We start from the raw sequence: 23,276 nt of genomic DNA, 5'->3' as shown, positions 1-23,276 counted from the left end.
GAGGCCCTAGCCAAGGTGAAGGCTGAGGACACCCAGGCCATAGCAGCAGATGCCCAGAGGGATCTAGACGAGGCTCTGCCCGCTCTGGAAGGTGCCAACAAGGCCCTGGACTCACTGGACAAGGCAGACATCTCAGAGATCAGGGTCTTCACCAAACCACCTGACATGGTCATGACTGTCATGGAGGCCGTCTGCATCCTGCTGGGCAGCAAGTCAGTCCACTAACAACACTTAGATAACGTATTGACAACGTTGTGATTGATGCAAGTCAGTCCACTAACAACACTTAGATAACGTATTGACAACCTTATGATTGATGCTAGTCAGTCCACTAACAACACTTAGATAACGTATTGACAACATTATGATTGATGCAAGTCAGTCCACTAACAACACTTAGATAACGTATTGACAACGTTATGATTGATGCAAGTCAGTCCACTAACAACACTTAGATAACGTATTGACAACCTTATGATTGATGCTAGTCAGTCCACTAACAACACTTAGATAACGTATTGACAACATTATGATTGATGCTAGTCAGTCCACTAACAACACTTAGATAACGTATTGACAACATTATGATTGATGCTAGTCAGTCCACTAACAACACTTAGATAACGTATTGACAACGTTATGATTGATGCTAGTCAGTCCACTAACAACACTTAGATAACGTATTGACAACCTTATGATTGATGCTAGTCAGTCCACTAACAACACTTAGATAACGTATTGACAACATTATGATTGATGCTAGTCAGTCCACTAACAACACTTAGATAACGTATTGACAACCTTATGATTGATGCTAGTCAGTCCACTAACAACACTTAGATAACGTATTGACAACATTATGATTGATGCATCTTAGATAAAAAATCTCATAAATGTTTATTTGTCACATGCACATGGTTAGCAGATGTTAATGCAGGCGTAGCGAAATGCTTGTGCTTCTAGTTCCGACAGTGCAGTAATATCCAAAGAGTAATCTAACAATTTACCAACAACTACCTTATACACACACAAGTGTAAAGGAATGAATAAGAATATGTACATACAAATATATGGATGAGCGATGGACGAGTGGCATAGGCAAGATGCAGTAGATGGTATAAGGTACAGTATATACATATGAGATGAGTAATGTAAGATATGTTAACATAATTAAATTGGCATGGCCAGTGATGTGAGTCTCTATGTAGGCAGCAGCCTCTCTGAGTTAGTGATGACTATTTAACAGTCTGATGGCCTTGAGATAGAATCTGTTTCTCAGTCTCTCGGTCCCAGCTTTGATGCACCTGTACTGACCTCGCCTTCTGGATGATAGCGGGGGGAACAGGCAGTGGCTCGGGTGGTTGTTGTCCTTGATGATCTTTTTGGCCTTCCTGTGACATCGGGTGGTGTAGGTGTCCTGGAGGGCAGGTAGTTTGCCCCCGGTGATGCGTTGTGCAGACCTCACCACTCTCTGGAGAGCCTTGCGATTGTGGGCAGTGCAGTTGCCGTACCAGGCGCTGATACAGCCCGACAGGATGCTCTCGTTTGTGCATCTGTAAAGGTTTGTCAGGGTTTTAAGTGACAAGCAACATTTCTTCAGCCTCCTGAGGTTGAAGAGGCGCTATTGCGCCTTCACCACACTGTATGTGTGGGTGGACCATTTCTGTTTGTCTGTGATGTGTACGCCGAGGAACTTTCCACCTTCTCCACTACTGTCCCTTCGATGTGGATAGGGGGGTGCTCCCTCTGCTGTTGGGTGAACAGAGAGTACAGGAGGGGGCTGAGCACGCACCCTTGTGGGGCATCAGTGTTGAGGGTCAGCAAAGTGGAGATGTTGTTTCCTACCTTCAAAACCTGGGAGCGGCCCGTCAGAAAGTCCAGGACCCAATTGCACAGGGTGGGGTTGAGACCCAGGGCCTCCAGCTTGACGATGAGCTTGGAAGGTACTACTGTATGGTTGAATGCTGAGCTGTAGTCAATGAACAGGCATTCCTCTTGAACAGATGGGATAGGGCAGTGTGCACTGTAATGTGGATTGCATCGTCTATGGACCTGTTAGGGCAGTATGCAAACTGAAGTGGGTCTAGGGTGGAGGTGATATGATCCTTGACTAGTCTCTCAAAGCACTTCATGACAGAATTGAGTGCTATGGGGCGATAGTCATTTAGTTCAGTTATCTTTGCCTTCTTGGGTAAAGGAACAACGGTGGCCATCTTGAAGCATGTGGTGGCCACAGAGAAGGAGAGGGGGGGGCGCGGTCCTTGTTAGTGGGCCGTGCCGGTGGCACTGTATTATCCTCAAAGATGACAAAGAAGATGTTTAGTGTGTCTGGAAGCAAGACGTCGGTGTCTGTGACGTGGCTGGTTTTCTTTTTGTAGTCCGTGATGGCCTGTAGACCCTGCCACATACGTCTCGTATCTGAGCTGTTGAATTGCGACTCCACTTTGTCCCTATACCGACATTTCGCTTGTTTGAGTGCCTTGCGGAGGGAATAACTACACTGTTTCTAATTCGGCCATATTCCCAGTCCTCTTTCCATGGTTAAATGTGGTAGTTCGCGCTTTCAGTTTTGCGCGATCCATCCACGGTTTCCTGTTAGGGTAGGTTTTAATAGTCACAGTGGGTACAACATCTCCAATGCACTTCCTAATAAACTCTCTCACCGAGTCAGCATATAGAGAAATTGTTGTTCTCTGAGGCTGCCCGGAACATTTCCCAGTCCGCGTGATCAAAACAATCTTGAAGCGTGGATTCCGATTGGTCAGACCAGCGTTGAATGGTTCTAGTCAAGGGTACATCCTCTTTCAGTTTCTGCCTATAAGACGGTAGGAGCAAGATGGAGTTGTGGTCGGATTTGCCGAAGGGAGTGCCTTGTATGCATCGCGGAAGTTAGAGTAGCAGTGATCAAGTGTAAGTGCTGCAATCAATATGCTGATAGAATTTAGGTAGCCTTGTTTTCAAATTTGCTTTGTCCAAATCCCCAGCTACAATAAATGCAGCCTCAGGATATATGGTTTACATAGAGTCCTGTGAAGTTCCTTGTGGGCCGTCGTGGTGTCTGTTTGAGGGGGTATATCCACAGCTGTGACGATAACTGACCAGTATTATCTTGGGAGATAGTATCTCAGTTGTGATGATAACTGACGAGGATTCTCTTGGGAGATAGTATCTCAGCTGTGATGATAACTGACGAGGATTCTCTTGGGAGATAGTATCTCAGCTGTGATGATAACTGACGAGGATTCTCTTGGGAGATAGTATCTCAGCTGCATGTCAGTCAGCTGACGATGCTTGGATACAGATTGATAACATAATCATTGTCTCTGCAACAAGTCAGTCCATGAAGGGTTAACTAATGTATTAGCTAATAGCATATTATTGTTGAACTTCAATGCCATATGAGGCTGCCAATGGATGGATCGCTAATGTAGCAACAACTGATACTAATGTACCAGTGACTCCCAATGCAGACACACTGGGATGGAACTTGCGATGGAAATCTAGGCCGTGTGATATTTAAAAAGACAAAATGTATCTAGCCGGTGGGCTAGTTGGGTACATTTTCTACAAGCTGATCAGTACTAGCCTCGGGCTACTGGGCTAGATACATTACCATCCCTGCATACAAACCCTACAGGGAATATGTTGGCATTGGACCCATAGACAAGGTAGCTATAAGGTCCAGTATGGGAGACTGGCTGAGGTCAGTCAGTACTCTACTACTGCTCTGCTTGACAAGAAGAGAGTGAAGACTCATCATGTCCTCTTGTCTCTGTCTGTCTGATAGAATGATATGTCATCTGGATCGGTGGCTGGTGTTTTCTCTGCTGCTTCCTGTCTGTATTCATAGCAGGCCTGTTAGCTAGCATGACTCCAGCTGTATCTCACACACACACACACACACACACACACACACACACACACACACACACACACACACACACACACACACACCACACACCACACACCACACACACACACACACACTGTATCTCTTTCTCTCTCTTTACTTACTTCAACTTTCTCTCTCTCTCTCTCTCTCATCTCTCTCTCCCTCTCTCTCTCTCTCTCCCTCTCTCCCTCTCTCCCTCTCTCCCTCTCTCCCTCTCTCCCTCTCTCCCTCACTCCCTCTCCCACCTCTCCCACCTATCCAGACCTGACTGGTCCAGTGCCAAGCAGGTGCTGGGTGACTCCTACTTCCTCAGGAAGCTGATGGAATATGACAAGGAAAACATTAAGCCACAGATCCTCCAGAAGGTCACTAACTCTTTTGGACATTGTTGTTTTTTGATCATCTTCTATTCATGTCTTCCTGTATTGGCTTCATTTTTTGTTTGTATTTCTTTCACTGCATTTGCAGAACCCCCTCAATCGGGTCAAAAGTAGTACACTATATAGGGAATAGGGCTCTGGTCAACAGTAGTGCACTGTATAGGGTGCTGTTTGGGATACAAACTAAATAATGATGATTTTAATTGTTGTTGGTTTTTTTAGCTTCAGAAATACGTGAACAACCCGGACTTTGTCCCTGAGAAGGTGGAAAAGGTGTCCAAGGCCTGCAAGTCCATGTGTATGTGGGTCCGGGCCATGGACCTCTACTCCAGAGTCCTCAAGGAGGTCGGACCCAAGAAAGAAAGACTGGCCGCCGCACAGGTCAATGGCACACAGACACGCGCACGCCATCCGCCCACTGGTTCCGATTGGAAGAGAAAACGTCAACAGAAAGTGCTGTGTCAGATGTTCTTTACTAAGTACAGTATTAGCTATTTATTTTTATATCCCACCCTTCTGGCTGCAGATGGAGCTGAACGCTACCATGGCAACCCTGAAGGAGAAGCAGGCCCAGCTACAGGAAGTACAGAACAAGATTAAAATCCTCCAGGACCAGTTTGACCAGAGCATCGCAGAGAAGGAGGGTCTGGGTAAGAGGTAGAGAGGAGGTTCTGGGTAAGAGTTAGACAGGAGGGTCTGGGTAAGAGGTAGAGAGGAGGGCCTGGGTAAGAGTTAGAGAGGAGGGTCTGGGTAAGAGTTAGAGAGGAGGGTCTGGGTAAGAGGTAGAGAGGAGGGCCTGGGTAAGAGTTATAGAGGAGGGTCTGGGTAAGAGTTAGAGAGGAGGGTCTGGGTAAGAGTTAGAGAGGAGGGTCTGGGTAAGAGTTATAGAGGAGGGTCTGGGTAAGAGTTAGAGAGGAGGGTCTGGGTAAGAGTTATAGAGGAGGGTCTGGGTAAGAGGTAGAGAGGAGGGCCTGGGTAAGAGTTATAGAGGAGGGTCTGGGTAAGAGTTAGAGAGGAGGGTCTGGGTAAGAGTTATAGAGGAGGGTCTGGGTAAGAGTTAGAGAGGAGGGTCTGGGTAAGAGTTAAAGAGGAGGGTCTGGGTAAGAGTTAGAGAGGAGGGTCTGGGTAAGAGTTAGAGAGGAGGGTCTGGGTAAGAGTTATAGAGGAGGGTCTGGGTAAGAGTTAGAGAGGAGGGTCTGGGTAAGAGTTATAGAGGAGGGTCTGGGTAAGATGTAGAGAGGAGGGTCTGGGTAAGAGTTAGAGAGGAGGGTCTGGGTAAGAGTTAGAGAGGAGGGTCTGGGTAAGAGTTAGAGAGGAGGGTCTGGGTAAGAGTTAGAGAGGAGGGTCTGGGTAAGAGTTAGAGAGGAGGGTCTGGGTAAGAGTTAGAGAGGAGGGTCTGGGTAAGAGTTAGAGAGGAGGGACTGGGTAAGAGTTAGAGAGGAGGGACTGGGTAAGAGTTAGAGAGGAGGGTCTGGGTAAGAGTTAGAGAGGCGGGTCTGGGTAAGACTGAGTTTGACAGATTTTGGCACGTGATTTCCATCATGTTGGCACTTAAAGTTCCCACAATGTTTTCAAAGACAAACCAAAGTTCCAGGAACATGTCAGGACGAATCTACTGTAATCTCTTCTGTGTGCTGTCTGCTTCATGAACTTTCTCTGCCTCCCATCCTCTCCCTCACTTTCCTTCCCCTCTCCCTCCCCTTACCGTCTCCCCCCCTTTCACCCCCAGCTAAGACCATGGCTCTGACCGAGGCGAGGCTGGGCCGTGCAGGTAAGCTGACAGCAGCTCTGGGGGATGAGCAGGTTCGCTGGCAGGAGAGCATTGAACTGTTTGAACAGGAGATCCATAACGTGGTGGGAAACGTCTTCATCGCTGCAGCCTGCGTGGCGTACTACGGAGCCTTCACAATGCACTATAGACAACTGGTACAACCTTTATATACAGCACGCTAATTCTCACTTTAACCTAGCACAGTATGTTGCATTATAACTGTTCTAAACTACATAGCCTTCCCCTTGGCCTGGAGACACCTGGTATGTATGATGTAACTTTATACACGTTCCTTACTAACTGTTATATACTGCACACAAGCCTGCCTGTTCCAGACAGTGTGTCTGTGCCTACCTCTCTCCCTCGGGCCAGACGGAGAGCCAGACCTTGTGTCAGACTTCCTGCCCACACTGGCACTCTGGCCTAATGGCTCTCACTCACCTCAACCCACTGGGTCTGTCTGGCTGTCTGTCAGTACTACTGCTGTCTATGTACTGTCTGTCAATACTACCACGGTGTCTGTACTGTCTGTCAATACTATTACTGTCTCTGTACTGTCTGTCAATACTACCACTGTCTCTGTACTGTCTGTCAATACTACCACTGTCTCTATACTGTCTGTCAATATCACCACTGTCTCTGTACTGTCTGTCAATACTACCACTGTCTCTGTGCTGTCTGTCAATACTACCACTGTCTCTGTACTGTCTGTCAATACTACCACTGTCTATGTGCTGTCAATACTACCACTGTGTCTATACTGTCTGTCAATACTACCACTGTCTATGTACTGTCAATACTACCACTGTGTCTATACTGTCTGTCAATACTACCACTGTCTCTGTGCTGTCTGTCAATACTACCACTGTCTCTGTACTGTCTGTCAATACTACCACTGTCTCTGTACTGTCTGTCAATACTACCACTGTCTCTGTGCTGTCTGTCAATACTACCACTGTCTCTATACTGTCTGTCAATATCACCACTGTCTCTGTACTGTCTGTTAATATTACCACTGTCTCTGTACTGTCTGTCAATACTACCACTGTCTCTGTACTGTCTGTTAATATTACCACTGTCTCTGTACTGTCTGTCAATATTACCACTGTCTCTGTACTGTCTGTCAATACTACCACTGTCTCTGTGCTGTCTGTCAATACTACCACTGTCTCTGTACTGTCTGTCAATACTACCACTGTCTATGTGCTGTCAATACTACCACTGTGTCTGTACTGTCTGTCAATGCTACCACTGTGTCTGTACTGTCTGTCAATACTACCACTGTGTCTGTACTGTCTGTCAATACTACCACTGTCTCTGTACTGTCTGTCAATATTACCACTGTCTCTGTACTGTCTGTCAATACTACCACTGTGTCTGTACTGTCTGTCAATATTACCACTGTCTCTGTACTGTCTGTCAATACTACCACTGTCTCTGTACTGTCTGTCAATACTACCACTGTCTCTGTACTGTCTGTCAATACTACCACTGTGTCTGTACTGTCTGTCAATACTACCACTGTGTCTATACTGTCTGTCAATACTACCACTGTCTATGTACTGTCAATACTACCACTGTCTCTGTACTGTCAATACTACCACTGTCTATGTACTGTCAATACTACCACTGTGTCTATACTGTCTGTCAATATTACCACTGTCTCTGTACTGTCTGTCAATATTACCACTGTCTCTGTACTGTCTGTCAATACTACCACTATCTGTTATGGCAGATGGTTATGGAGTCAGATGATTTGGGAATGTTCATTCATCCTGAATATACAAGGCTCTGATTGTTGATAAACGTGTGTGTGTCTGTGTAGCTGATAGACCAGTGGATTGTGCGATGCCAGGAGTTGAGCATCCCCATCAGTGCCAGCTTCAGCCTCATCAACATCCTGGGCGACCCCTATGAGATCCGCCTGTGGAACGCCGAGGGGTTGCCCCGGGACACCGTTTCCACTGAGAATGGAATCCTGGTTACCCGTGGGCGCCGCTGGCCACTCATGATCGACCCTCAGGATCAGGTGACCCAGCCGATAGCAAATCAGTGCTTTTTGTCTTAAATCATTCAACCAATCAATCAATCAATTAGAAGTATTTGTATTACCACACTTTTCATCTCTTCTGGATTCAGTCGTGTTCATATATTTGATTGAGATTCTATAACACATATTTTAATCACAGGTACCTTTATATGCGATGGTGTTGCAAATATTTATTAATGTTATACTTTGTAATACGCTACTTGTCAAGTTGTATTTCTAGTCTATTCTTGTATTGGCTCTGATGCCCAGAGTTATGTTTCTGTGGCTACATCTGCTAAAATAACAGTTGTGTTGTACTGTGTTGTGGCTCAAACCCTGACTCCCATTCCCGTTCCCCAGCCTGGAACAAACCCTGACTCCCATTCCCAGCCTGGAACAAACCCTGACTCCCATTCCCAGACCCCAGCCTGGAACAAACCCTGACTCCCAGACCCCAGCCTGGAACAAACCCTGACTCCCATTCCCAGACCCCAGCCTGGAACAAACCCTGACTCCCATTCCCAGCCTGGAACAAGGCCTGACTCCCATTCCCAGCCTGGAACAAGGCCTGACTCCCATTCCCAGCCTGGAACAAACCCTGACTCCCAGACCCCAGCCTGGAACAAACCCTGACTCCCATTCCCAGACCCCAGCCTGGAACAAACCCTGACTCCCATTCCCAGACCCCAGCCTGGAACAAACCCTGACTCCCATTCCCAGACCCCAGCCTGGAACAAACCCTGACTCCCATTCCCAGACCCCAGCCTGGAACAAACCCTGACTCCCATTCCCACACCCCAGCCTGGAACAAACCCTGACTCCCATTCCCAGACCCCAGCCTGGAACAAACCCTGACTCCCAGACCCCAGCCTGGAACAAACCCTGACTCCCATTCCCAGACCCCAGCCTGGAACAAACCCTGACTCCCATTCCCAGCCTGGAACAAGGCCTGACTCCCATTCCCAGCCTGGAACAAGGCCTGACTCCCATTCCCAGACCCCAGCATGGAACAAACCCTGACTCCCATTCCCAGCCTGGAACAAACCCTGACTCCCATTCCCAGACCCCAGCCTGGAACAAACCCTACCTCCCATTCCCAGACCCCAGCCTGGAACAAACCCTACCTCCCATTCCCAGACCCCAGCCTGGAACAAACCCTACCTCCCATTCCCAGACCCCAGCCTGGAACAAACCCTGACTCCCATTCCATAACCCCAGCCTGGAACAAACCCTGACTCCCATTCCCAGACCCCAGCCTGGAACAAACCCTGACTCCCATTCCCGTTCCCCAGCCTGGAACAAACCTTGACTCCCATTCCCAGCCTGGAACAAACCCTGACTCCCATTCCCAGACCCCAGCCTGGAACAAACCCTGACTCCCATTCCCAGACCCCAGCCTGGAACAAACCCTGACTCCCATTCCATAACCCCAGCCTGGAACAAACCCTGCCTCCCATTCCCAGACCCCAGCCTGGAACAAACCCTACCTCCCATTCCCAGACCCCAGCCTGGAACAAACCCTACCTCCCATTCCCAGACCCCAGCCTGGAACAAACCCTACCTCCCATTCCCAGACCCCAGCCTGGAACAAACCCTACCTCCCATTCCCAGACCCCAGCCTGGAACAAACCCTACCTCCCATTCCCAGACCCCAGCCTGGAACAAACCCTACCTCCCATTCCCAGACCCCAGCCTGGAACAAACCCTGACTCCCATTCCCAGACCCCAGCCTGGAACAAACCCTACCTCCCATTCCCAGACCCCAGCCTGGAACAAACCCTACCTCCCATTCCCAGAACCCAGCCTGGAACAAGGCCACAACAGGAGACAACAGCCCTGAGACACTAAGTCTATTCCCACTCTCTCTGTGTTGTAATCACACTCACTCCACGCGCTTGGCCACTCTGTAGTTTGACTCTTAGCTCCAGTCCCCTGACACCTCTTATGTTGCTTCCTGTCATCTTTTGTTTCTTTCTCCTTCTCCTCTCTTTCTTTGGGCCGCTGCCCCAGGGAGCGGTCTGGTGACTGGTTCTGTCTGCCATGCACAGGCCGCGATGGAGATGGGGAGAGACAGGGAGTTAAGCAGGCAGGGAGGCTTGCTGACAGCCTAGCATGGGGACACTTCATTGTTTGGCTGGCGCAGACCAGCTCAAACGCACACAAATAGACTCACACACACACGGCTTGTCTGTCGACTGACTCAAATGTAGTGCAGTTCTGTTTGTCAGTTTTCATTCATGTCGATGAGAGTGATTCTGACCTGCCGGGTTCATGAATCACCAGGGGTGTCAAACTCATTCCATGGAGGGCCTAGTGTCTGCAGGTTTTAGTTTTTTCCTTTCAATTAAGCCCTAGACAACCAGGTGTGTGGAGTTCCTGACTAATTAGTGACCTTAATTCATCAATCAAGTACAAGAGAGGAGCGAAAACCTGCAGACACTCAGTCCTTCATGGAATGAGTTGGACACCTGTGTCATGGGCAATATAGTGACTTTCTGGTATGAGAGGAATTTTCATGACCCCTCAATGGTGGTCACATGAATACTTTAAAGGGACAATATGGACGTTCTGTCCCTTGTGGGATTGAGATGATTTAGCTACACAATCACAACCTACCTGAAACAAAACAAATGATCCCTCATTTAAAATGCTTTATGTAACTGTGTCTGGTCCGTCTCCAGGCCAACCGTTGGATCCGTTCCAAGGAGACCAAGAACGGTCTGAAGGTGATCAAACTGACCGACTCTGGTTTCCTGCGAACCCTGGAGAACGCCATCCGCATGGGCATGCCCGTACTGCTGGAGGAGGTTAGTACTGTGGCAGCCATTGTAGGTCACGATTCACCATGGAGATTAGTCTCAGGGGACAGTTCTAACCTCCATTTTGGGTCTAGAGTTAGCAAACAGACCTGAGTGAGTTGACTTGGAATAGGAAGAATGGTAAAACTGACCAGCGTGATGTCCATTTTGTGTCCTGGTTGTGTGTGAGTAGCTGAAGGAGACTGTGGACCCGGCTCTGGAGCCCATCCTGCTGAAGCAGACGTTTGTGGCGGGCGGCCGCACCCTCATCCGCCTCGGAGACTCCGACATTGACTACAACAAGAAATTCAGGTTCTACATGACCACCAAGATGGCCAACCCCCACTACCTGCCTGAGGTGGGTCACACAACCTGACATTAGCACCAGCCTTCAGACAAACACTTGTAAAACACCTGACTGGCTAGTGATTTATTCTACCCAGCAGTTTTGGAATGCAGTCCATTTCAGTCTATATTAATATGGCCTGGGTCATGTTTGCTTTGCCTCAGTACCAGATGGATCATGTTTGCTTTGCCTCAGTACCAGATGGATCATGTTTGCTTTGCCTCAGTACCAGATGGATCATGTTTCACCCCAGAGCAATTTACTCAGAATAATTGGTATTTCCTTTTTAGTTTGTCAAAACCAATGCCGACCAATTGAAAGGAATACATACATGTTTACAATAACTGTAGTAAAGCGTCTGGTTTCTCACCTGTTTCTCAACCACACAAAAAACATCAAATAACCACATTAGACGCTCACACAGACACCCTGCCCTCTCTCTCTCCATGCCAAACGTTGGCACTAGGAACACTGTAGCAGTTGGCTCACACAAGGAGCTGTCAGCCTGGCACAGGCCATGATGATGGCTGGTTGCTGGGAACAGCCTTGCCCACCTGCCAGACAGCCATGCCCCTTAGTTCACCCAGCCTACAGGCGCGGCGTCTGCTGCCATTTGAAGGACCTATCAGCCTGCTCCAGCCCTCTTCAGTCCCACAACACAGGGCCGGTGCTAGTCTCAGACCTATTCCCCCGGGCCCAGCAAAGCACAATCAGTCAGTCTGTCAACTCCCTTTAAACACACAGCGTACAGTCTGGACACAGCTGTCACAGACAGTCTAACACACAGCGTACAGTCTGGACACAGCTGTCACAGATAGACAGTCTAACACACAGCGTACAGTCTGGACACAGCTGTCACAGATAGACAGTCTAACACACAGCGTACAGTCTGGACACAGCTGTCACAGACAGTCTAACACACAGCGTACAGTCTGGACACAGCTGTCACAGATAGACAGTCTAACACACAGCGTACAGTCTGGACACAGCTGTCACAGATAGTCTAACACACAGCTTACAGTCTGGACACAGCTGTCACACACAGTCTAACACACAGCTTACAGTCTGGACACAGCTGTCACAGACAGTCTAACACACAGCTTACAGTCTGGACACAGCTGTCACAGACAGTCTAACACACAGCGTACAGTCTGGACACAGCTGTCACAGATAGACAGTCTAACACACAGCGTACAGTCTGGACACAGCTGTCACAGATAGACAGTCTAACACACAGCGTACAGTCTGGACACAGCTGTCACAGACAGTCTAACACACAGCGTACAGTCTGGACACAGCTGTCACAGATAGACAGTCTAACACACAGCGTACAGTCTGGACACAGCTGTCACAGATAGTCTAACACACAGCTTACAGTCTGGACACAGCTGTCACACACAGTCTAACACACAGCTTACAGTCTGGACACAGCTGTCACAGACAGTCTAACACACAGCTTACAGTCTGGACACAGCTGTCACAGACAGTCTAACACACAGCTTACAGTCTGGACACAGCTGTCACAGACAGTCTAACACACAGCTTACAGTCTGGACACAGCTGTCACAGACAGTCTAACACACAGCTTACAGTCTGGACACAGCTGTCACAGACAGTCTAACACACAGCTTACAGTCTGGACACAGCTGTCACACACAGTCTAACACACAGCTTACAGTCTGGACACAGCTGTCACAGACAGTCTAACACACAGCTTACAGTCTGGACACAGCTGTCACAGACAGTCTAACACACAGCTTACAGTCTGGACACAGCTGTCACAGACAGTCTAACACACAGCTTACAGTCTGGACACAGCTGTCACACACAGTCTAACACACAGCTTACAGTCTGGACACAGCTGTCACAGACAGTCTAACACACAGCTTACAGTCTGGACACAGCTGTCACAGACAGTCTAACACACAGCTTACAGTCTGGACACAGCTGTCACAGATAGACAGTCTAACACACAGCTTACAGTCTGGACACAGCTGTCACACACAGTCTAACACACAGCTTACAGTCTGGACACAGCTGTCACAGACAGTCTAACACACAGCGTACAGTCTGGACACAGCTGTCACAGATAGACAGTCTAACACACAGCTTACAGTCTGGACACAGCTGTCACAGATAGTCTAACACACAGCTTACAGTCTGGACACAGCTGTCACAGATAGACAGTCTAACACACAGCTTACAGTCTGGACACAGCTGTCACAGATACAGTGGGGTAAAAAAGTATTTAGTCAGCCACCAATTGTGCAAGTTCTCCCACTTAAAAAGATGAGAGAGGCCTGTAATTTTCATCATAGGTACACTTCAACTATGACAGACAAAATGAGGGAAAGAATCCAGAAAATCACATTGTAGGATTTTTAATGAATTTATTTGCAAATGATGGTGGAAAATAAGTATTTGGCCAATAACAAAAGTTTATCTCAATAATTTGTTATATACCCTTTGTTGGCAATGACAGAGGTCAAATGTTTTCTGTAAGTCTTCACAAGGTTTTCACACACTGTTGATGGTATTTTGGCCCATTCCTCCATGCAGATTTCCTCTAGAGCAGTGATGTTTTGGGGCTGTTGCTGGGCAACACGGACTTTCAACTCCCTCCAAAGATTTTCTATGGGGTTGAGATATGGAGACTGGCTAGGCCGCTCCAGGACCTTGAAATGCTTCTTACGAAGCCACTCCTTCGTTGCCCGGGCGGTGTGTTTGGGATCATTGTCATGCTGAAAGACCCAGCCACGTTTCATCTTCAATGCCCTTGCTGATGGAAGGAGGTTTTCACTCAAAATCTCACGATACATGGCCCCATTCATTCTTTCCTTTACACGGATCAGTCGTCCTGGTCCCTTTGCAGAAAAACAGCCCCAAAGCATCATGTTTCCACCTCCATGCTTCACAGTAGGTATGGTGTTCTTTGGATGCAACTCAGCATTCTTTGTCCTCCAAACACGACAAGTTGAGTTTTTACCAATAAGTTATCTTTTGGTTTCATCTGACCATATGACATTCTCACAAATCTTCTTCTGGATCATCCAAATGCTCTCTAGCAAACTTCAGACGGGTCTGGACATGTACTGGCTTAAGCAGGGGGACACGTCTGGCACTGCAGGATTTGAGTCCCTGGCGGCGTAGTGTGTTACTGATGGTAGGCTTTGTTACTTTGGTCCCAGCTCTCTGCAGGTCACTCACTAGGTCCCCCCGTGTGGTTCTGGGATTTTGGCTCACCGTTCTTGTGATCATTTTGACCCCACGGGGTGAGATCTTGCGTGTAGCCCCAGATCGAAGGAGATTATCAGTGGTCTTGTATGTCTTCCATTTCCTAATAATTGCTCCCACAGTTGATTTCTTCAAACCAAGCTGCTTACCTATTGCAGATTCAGTCTTCCCAGCCTGGTGCAGGTCTACAATTTTGTTTCTGGTGTCCATTGACAGCTCTTTGGTCTTGGCCATAGTGGAGTTTGGAGTGTGACTGTTTGAGGTTGTGGACAGGTGTCTTTTATACTGATAACAAGTTCAAACAGGTGGCATTAATACAGGTAACGAGTGGAGGACAGAGGAGCCTCTTAAAGAAGAAGTTACAGGTCTGTGAGAGCCAGAAATCTTGCCTGTTTTTAGGTGACCAAATACTTATTTTCCACCATAATTTGCTAATAAATTCATTACAAATCCTACAATGTGATTTTCTGGATTTTTTTTCCTCATTTTGTCTGTCATAGTTGAAGTGTACCTATGATGAAAATTACAGGCCTCTCTCATCTTTTTAAGTGGGAGAACTTGCACAATTGGTGGCTGACTAAATACTTTTTTGCCCCAATGTAGATAGTCTAACACACAGCGTACAGTCTAGACACAGGTGTCACAGATAGACAGTCTAACATACAGAGACAACTTGTAACAGTCCTGACCTGTTTTATGTTGTTTTTTATGTGTTTATGGTCAGGGCATGTGTTTTGGGTGGGCAGTCTATGTTATCTGTTTCTATGTTGGTTTCGGTGTGCCTGGTATGGCTCTTGATTAGAGGCAGGTGGTTTGCATTTTCCTCTAATCAAGAGTCATATTTAGGTAGGGCATTATCACTGTGTGTTTGTGGGTGATTGTCTCTTGTGATGTCTTCGTGTCGTTATTCGATGTATATTCACAAACGGGACTGTTTGGCTGTTCGTTTTGTTTCGATGTCGTCTGTTGCCTGTTCGTGAGTTTACGTTTCAGTTATGTAAGTTTATGTTCAGGTTTTCGTTCTATGTCGTTTTGTTATTTTGTAGTTTGAAAGTGTTTTTGTTTAGTTTTCGTGTTGCCATCTGCATCGTTTGTAATTTATAATAAAGATGGCATATTTCCCAGACTCCGCATTTTGGTCAGAAGATCCTTCTCTCCTCACCTCATCTGAGGATGAGGAGAGCGACAGCTCTTACAGAATCACCCACCAAAATACAGAGACCAAGCGGTATGGGAATGCTCGAGGGAGCAATAAGGATTTCTGGACTTGGGAGGAGATATTGGACGGTAGAGGACCTTGGGCTCAACCAGGGGAATATCGCCGTCCTAAGGAGGAGAAGAGGGCAGCCACAGCCCAGGAGCGCTGGTATGAGGAGGCAGCGCGACGACGCGGTTGGGAGCCCGTGAGTAAGACCCAAAAATTTCTTGGGGGGGGGGCACACGAGGAGTGTGGCAAAGCCGGGTAGGATACCCGAGCCAACTCCCCGTGCTTACCGTGGAGGTAGAAGGCGTCGTACTGGTAAGACACCGTGTTATGCGGTAAAGCGCACGGTGTCCCCAGTACGCGTGCTTAGCCCAGTGCGGGCTATTCCACCTTGCCGCACTGGGAGGGCTAGGTTGGGCATCGAGCCGGGTGCCATGAAGCCGGCCCAACGTAGCTGGTCTCCAGTACGTCTCCTCGGGCCGGTGTACATGGCACCAGCCTTACAGGTGGTGTCCCCGGTTCGCCTGCATAGCCCAGTGCGGGCTATTCCACCTCGCCGCACTGGCAGGGCTACGGGGTTCATTCAACCTGGTAGGGTTGGGGAGGCTCGGTGCTCAAGAGCACGTGTCCTCCTTCACGGTCCGGTATATCCGGTGCCACCTCCATGTACCAGTCCTCCGGTGGCAGCCCCCCGTACCAGGCTGTCTCTCCGGGTTCTCTCTCCTGCTGTTTCCTCCTCTCCAGCGCAGCCGGTGCCTAGACCACGCACCAGGCTGTCTCTCCTTCTCCTCCCTACAGAGCTATCTGTCTCCCCAGCGCCATCTGAGCCATCCGTCTCCCCAGCGCCATCTGAGCCATCCGTCTCCCCAGCGCCATCTGAGTCATCCGTCTCCCCAGCGCCATCTGAGCCATCCGTCTCTCCAGCGCCATCTGAGCCATCCGTCTCCCCAGCGCCGTCTGAGCCATCCGTCTGCCATGAGCCTGCAAAGCCGCCCGTCTGCCATGAGCCTGCAAAGCCGCCCGTCTGCCATGAGCCTACAGAGCCATCCGCCAGACAGGAGCCGCTAGAGCCGTCAGCCAGACAGGAGCCGCTAGAGCCGTCAGCCAGACAGGATCTGCCAGAGCCGCCAACCAGACAGGATCTGCCAGAGCCGCCAACCAGACAGGATCTGCCAGAGCCGCCAACCAGACAGGATCTGCCAGAGCCGCCAACCAGACAGGATCTGCCAGAGCCGCCAGCGAGCCATGAGCAGCCAGAGCCGTCAGAGAGCCATGAGCAGCCAGAGCCGTCAAAGAGCCATGAGCAGCCAGAGCCGTCAAAGAGCCATGAGCAGCCAGAGCCGTCAAAGAGCCATGAGCAGCCAGAGCCGTCAGAGAGCCATGAGCAGCCAGAGCCGTCAGAGCGCCATGAGCGTCGAGAGCCGTCAGCCTGCCATGAGCGTCGAGAGCCGTCAGCCTGCCATGAGCGTAGAGAGCCGTCAGCCAGCATGGACCTGCCAGAGCCGTCCAAACAGGACCTGCCAGAGTCCTTCAGCCGGGATCTGCCCCTTGTCCCGGTGCTGCCCCTTGTCCCGGTGCTGCCCCTTGTCCCGGTGCTGCCCCTTGTCCCGGTGCTGCCCCTTGTCCCGGTGCTGCCCCTTGTCCCGGTGCTGCCCCTTGTCCCGGTGCTGCCCCTTGTCCCGGTGCTGCCCCTTGTCCCAGTGATGGTCCTTATCCTGGTGCTGCCCCTTGTTCTGGTGCTGCCCCTTGTCCCGGTGCTACCCCTTGTCCCGGTGCTGCCCCTTGTCCTGGTGCTAGCTGTTTATTTAGGGGAAGGTAGTGTTAGGGTGGGCATTAGAAGGGGTAGAAAGAAGAGGGGAGTGACTATGGTGGTATGGGGACAGCGTCCTGAGCCGGAACCACCACCGTGGTCAACTGCCCACCCGGACCCTCCCCTGGACTTTGTGCTTGTGCGCCCGGCGTGCGCATCTTGAGGGGGGGGTACTGTAACAGTCCTGACCTGTTTTATGTTGTTTTTTATGTGTTTATGGTCAGGGCATGTGTTTTGGGTGGGCAGTCTATGTTATCTGTTTCTATGTTGGTTTCGGTGTGCCTGGTATGGCTCTTGATTAGAGGCAGGTGGTTTGCATTTTCCTCTAATCAAGAGTCATATTTAGGTAGGGCATTATCACTGTGTGTTTGTGGGTGATTGTCTCTTGTGATGTCTTCGTGTCGTTATTCGATGTATATTCACAAACGGGACTGTTTGGCTGTTCGTTTTGTTTCGATGTCGTCTGTTGCCTGTTCGTGAGTTTACGTTTCAGTTATGTAAGTTTATGTTCAGGTTTTCGTTCTATGTCGTTTTGTTATTTTGTAGTTTGAAAGTGTTTTTGTTTAGTTTTCGTGTTGCCATCTGCATCGTTTGTAATTTATAATAAAGATGGCATATTTCCCAGACTCCGCATTTTGGTCAGAAGATCCTTCTCTCCTCACCTCATCTGAGGATGAGGAGAGCGACAGCTCTTACACAACTGCTAGGATTCATTAATAACTGAAGTGGACGTTTGCTGAAGCTCATACTGGTTAGTGTGTTATGATTAGTGATTGGTCTGATTTGATTGGTTGTTGATGTGTGTTCACCCCCCTGTTTTCTAGGTGTGTATCAAAGTGACCATCATCAACTTCACTGTGACCAAGTCTGGTCTGGAGGACCAGCTTCTCAGGTAGACAACACACCTCTTCTCCCCGCTGACTCTCGCTCTCCTCATTAAAGGGGTTCAGGCTGTGTGTGTGTGGTTTTCTTGTGGTATGACCGAGTGGTTGACTTGCGTTCCTTCTCTCTCTCCCCTCACAGTGACGTGGTTCGTCTGGAGCGTCCTGACCTGGAGGAACAGAGGAACCAGCTGATTGTGAGGATCAACGCCGACCGCAACCAGCTGAAGGCCATCGAGGACCGCATCCTCAAACTGCTCTTCAACTCCAAGGGAAACATCCTGGACAACGAGGAGCTGGTGCAGACCCTGCAGGAGTCAAAGGTCAGGGGTCACTGTGGGGTCATGGGAGTAGACAGTAGGATTGTTGAACTCTCAGGTGTGGTCGACTTGCTAACCATCTTTCTGTAGGCCTAGTTTGTGTTCTTCCTGTCCCTCAAATGTCTTTGTGTTGGTTTCCCTTTCTTTCTTTCTCTCTCTCTCTCCCTCTCTCACTCTCTTCCTCGCTCTCTCCCTCTCCAGGTGACGTCAGAGGCCATTAAGCATCGTTTGGAGGAGGCTGAGGCGACAGAGCTGATGATCAACGCGGCCAGGGAACGCTACCGGCCCGTGGCCACACGAGGCTCCGTCATGTACTTTGTCATCGCCAGCCTCTCTGAGATAGACCCCATGTACCAGTTCTCCCTCAAGTACTTCAAACAGGTGACCTTTCTGTCACTGTGGTCGAGAATGATTGGTTCTCTGACATTCATAAATCAGCAATGTTGTTTTTCCCTTTGTGTCATAGTGTATCAGCAACATTCACAGTGGGGCTTTTTCCCTCTGAAGTTGACTTTCTCATCTTTACGTCTCCCCAATCACCCCCTCCCTCCCTCCCTCTCTCTCTCCCCTGACCCCCTCCCCGTAGCTCTTTAACTCCACCATAGAGATATCAGAGAAGAGCAGTGTTCTGGAGGAGCGCCTGCAGATCCTCCTGGACCAGACCCTGCTCACCAGCTACACCAACGTATCCCGCGGCCTGTTTGAGCAGCACAAGACCATCTACAGGTAAAGGGGGTTTGACCTTTTCTTTAAGCTGCATTCTGGGTATCAAATGGGCTATACAAATATATTCATGATGATGATGATGATTCATATTTTTGTTATTACAGCTTCATGCTTTGTGTGGACATCATGCGCCAGCATGGCGAGGTCTCTGACGCAGAGTGGCAGCACTTCCTGCGAGGAGCGCCCCCCCTTGACAAGGTAGTCAGGTTGATTGACGGGCCCGTCAGCCAATCAAATGGGACTATTGTCCACTGTCAGCCAATTAAAGGCAACTAATGTCCACTCTAAGCCTGTCAAAAAGGATAGATATGTGAGCTCTTAGCAAATCACAGGAATCATTTCAAGCCCTTTACCAATCATAGAGTTTATATATCAGCCCCTTATTAATCATATTACTGTTCAAACCCAAACCAGAAAGAGGGTTCAGGTTTGTTGTAATATGCAACACAACATAAATGTTGATGAACTGTCAATTGTCACTGGTCTATGTCAGGACTGTCTGGAATCTCTCCCTAATATGAAGATATGTACTGAGTCAGACAACTATTTACACTTCTGGTCCATGTCAGGGCTGTCTGGAATCTCTCCCTAATATGAAGATATGTACTGAGTCAGACAACTATTTACACTTCTGGTCCATGTCAGGGCTGTCTGGAATCTCTCCCTAATATGAAGATATGTACTGAGTCAGACAACTATTTACACTTCTGGTCCATGTCAGGGCTGTCTGGAATCTCTCCCTAATATGAAGATATGTACTGAGTCAGACAACTATTTACACTTCTGGTCCATGTCAGGGCTGTCTGGAATCTCTCCCTAATATGAAGATATGTACTGAGTCAGACAACTATTTACACTTCTGGTCTATGGCAGGGCTGTCTGGAATCTCTCCCTAATATGAAGATATGTACTGAGCCAGACAATGATTCCCACTTCTTCTATCCCTCAGCAGTCTTTACTCAGCCCATTAGGAATGCATCATTTTAAATCTCCTAATTAAGAGTGTCTGTATACCAGAGGGCTTGTCAGCCTCTTTCCCGCTCTGCAGGAGAGAGAAACAGAAAGGAAGGAGAGAGTCCCCTGTAACCTGTGATTGTGTAGAATACTGATGTCTCCATGTGTCTGTGTGTAATCTATGACCTAGCTGTCTCCAGAGACACAGATCTAGGATCAGCTAACCCTCCCCAATTCTAACTCTAACCATAAGGTGTGCCATACACTAAACTAGCCTGAGAACAGTATGTCGGGACACAGACTTCATAATCTTTCTCTAGAGCAGGGTTTCTAGAAGAGTTCTGACAAGCGTAGATTGCTGAATGTATTATTCAATGACTCTATATCTAATTGGTGATTTAGTCTGTCTCTATATGTCGTTATTTAAACAGGGGAAAGATGGCATCTTTGTCTGAAACTGGGATCCTAAACCATTGGGGGACCATTCTCATTAAAATGATGTCCCGCTCCTCCTCCGTCCTCCCCTGCTTATCTTCTCTTCACCCCCCCCCCCCCCCCCCCCCCCACCTCATCTTCTCTCCATCCATCACCTCGGGTCTCCACGTAATACCCAATGTCCCCTTGTCCTCCCCTCCTCTTCTGTCTCCTCTCCTCTCCACCCCCCCTCTATCTATCATTCTCTTCTGTCGCTTCTCCACACCCCCTCTCTATCTATCCATTCGCGTCTCTGTCCACTCCACTTCTCTTATCTTTTGTCCCCTCTCCCTTCCTCCTCTCCCTTCCTCCGTTCCTCTCCCCTCTCTCTCTATCTACATTCCTCCCTCGCATTCTGCATCCCTCTATCTCCAACATCCTATCAATTTTTCCTTTGCCGCACCACTCCTTCTCTCTTCCTCCCTCCCCCCTGGCTCTCTCTCCCTCCCTCTCCCCCATCAGGATCATCCAGAGAGTCCTGACGTGCCATGGCTATCAGAGTTTACCTGGCAGACATGCTGTGAGCTGGAGGATACTCTGCCCTGCTTCAACGGCATCAAGAGAGAGATTACTGCTACACCCATCTCTATAAAACTAGGTAGAATAGTAACACAGCTAAAATAACCTAGGCACCCATCTCTATAAAACTAGGTAGAATAGTAACACAGCTAAAATAACCTAGACACCCATCTCTATAAAACTAGGTAGAGTAATAACACAGCTAAAATAACCTAGACACCCATCTCTATAAAACTAGGTAGAGTAGTAACACACAGCTAAAATAACCTAGACACCCATCTCTATAAAACTAGGTAGAGTAGTAACACAGCTAAAATAACCTAGACACCCATCTCTATAAAACTAGGTAGAGTAGTAACACACAGCTAAAATAACCTAGACACCCATCTCTATAAAACTAGGTAGAATAGTAACACAGCTAAAATAACCTAGACACCCATCTCTATAAAACTAGGTAGAATAGTAACACAGCTAAAATAACCTAGACACCCATCTCTATAAAACTAGGTAGAGTAGTAACAGCTGAAATAACCTGGACACCCATCTCTATAAAACTAGGTAGAGTAGTAACACACAGCTAAAATAACCTAGACACCCATCTCTGTAAAACTAGGTAGAGTAGTAACATAGCTAAAATAACCTAGACACCCATCTCTATAAAACTAGGTAGAGTAGTAACACAGCTAAAATAACCTAGACACCCATCTCTATAAAACTAGGTAGAGTAACACACAGCTAAAATAACCTAGACACCCATCTCTGTAAAACTAGGTAGAGTAGTAACACAGCTAAAATAACCTAGGCACCCATCTCTATAAAACTAGGTAGAGTAACACACAGCTAAAATAACCTAGGCACCCATCTCTATAAAACTAAGTAGAGTAGTAACACAGCTAAAATAACCTAGACACCCATCTCTATAAAACTAGGTAGAGTAGTAACACAGCTAAAATAATCTAGACACCCATCTCTATAAAACTAGGTAGAGTAGTAACACAGCTAAAATAACCTAGACACCCATCTCTATAAAACTAGGTAGAGTAACACACAGCTAAAATAACCTAGACACCCATCTCTGTAAAACTAGGTAGAGTAGTAACGCAGCTAAAATAACCTAGACACCCATCTCTATAAAACTAGGTAGAGTAACACACAGCTAAAATAACCTAGACACCCATCTCTGTAAAACTAGGTAGAGTAGTAACACAGCTAAAATAACCTAGGCACCCATCTCTATAAAACTAGGTAGAGTAACACACAGCTAAAATAACCTAGACACCCATCTCTATAAAACTAAGTAGAGTAGTAACACAGCTAAAATAACCTAGACACCCATCTCTATAAAACTAGGTAGAGTAGTTACACACAGCTAAAATAACCTAGGCACCCATCTCTATAAAACTAGGTAGAATAGTAACACAGCTAAAATAACCTAGACACCCATCTCTATAAAACTAGGTAGAGTAGTAACACACAGCTAAAATAACCTAGACACCCATCTCTATAAAACTAGGTAGAATAGTAACACAGCTAAAATAACCTAGACACCCATCTCTATAAAACTAGGTAGAATAGTAACACAGCTAAAATAACCTAGACACCCATCTCTATAAAACTAGGTAGAATAGTAACACAGCTAAAATAACCTAGACACCCATCTCTATAAAACTAGGTAGAGTAGTAACAGCTGAAATAACCTGGACACCCATCTCTATAAAACTAGGTAGAGTAGTAACACACAGCTAAAATAACCTAGACACCCATCTCTGTAAAACTAGGTAGAGTAGTAACGCAGCTAAAATAACCTAGACACCCATCTCTATAAAACTAGGTAGAGTAACACACAGCTAAAATAACCTAGACACCCATCTCTGTAAAACTAGGTAGAGTAGTAACACAGCTAAAATAACCTAGGCACCCATCTCTATAAAACTAGGT

General features: G+C 47.8%; 1 protein-coding gene across 1 annotated transcript in view; it reads left to right on the top strand.

Moving 5' to 3' along the window:
- LOC129845644 (dynein axonemal heavy chain 6-like) overlaps positions 1-23,276 on the top strand; it is a 59,859-nt gene that overhangs the window by 4,086 nt on the left and 32,497 nt on the right. The window contains exons 3-16 of the mRNA XM_055913503.1: positions 1-212; positions 4,155-4,257; positions 4,495-4,653; positions 4,799-4,922; positions 6,002-6,198; positions 7,869-8,072; positions 10,754-10,879; positions 11,064-11,228; positions 18,289-18,356; positions 18,488-18,668; positions 18,867-19,046; positions 19,252-19,391; positions 19,496-19,589; positions 21,282-21,417. The exon at positions 1-212 is cut by the window's left edge and continues 24 nt beyond it. Of these exons, the coding sequence (XP_055769478.1) occupies positions 1-212; positions 4,155-4,257; positions 4,495-4,653; positions 4,799-4,922; positions 6,002-6,198; positions 7,869-8,072; positions 10,754-10,879; positions 11,064-11,228; positions 18,289-18,356; positions 18,488-18,668; positions 18,867-19,046; positions 19,252-19,391; positions 19,496-19,589; positions 21,282-21,417 (2,089 nt within the window). The remainder of the gene's footprint in view (positions 213-4,154; positions 4,258-4,494; positions 4,654-4,798; positions 4,923-6,001; positions 6,199-7,868; positions 8,073-10,753; positions 10,880-11,063; positions 11,229-18,288; positions 18,357-18,487; positions 18,669-18,866; positions 19,047-19,251; positions 19,392-19,495; positions 19,590-21,281; positions 21,418-23,276) is intronic.

The sequence above is a fragment of the Salvelinus fontinalis genome, unplaced genomic scaffold (genome assembly GCF_029448725.1).
Source record: "Salvelinus fontinalis isolate EN_2023a unplaced genomic scaffold, ASM2944872v1 scaffold_0330, whole genome shotgun sequence".
In the NCBI taxonomy this organism is placed as follows: domain Eukaryota; kingdom Metazoa; phylum Chordata; class Actinopteri; order Salmoniformes; family Salmonidae; genus Salvelinus; species Salvelinus fontinalis.
The sequence above is the reverse complement of the archived record's forward strand: the minus strand, read 5'-3'. Positions and strand labels throughout refer to the sequence as shown.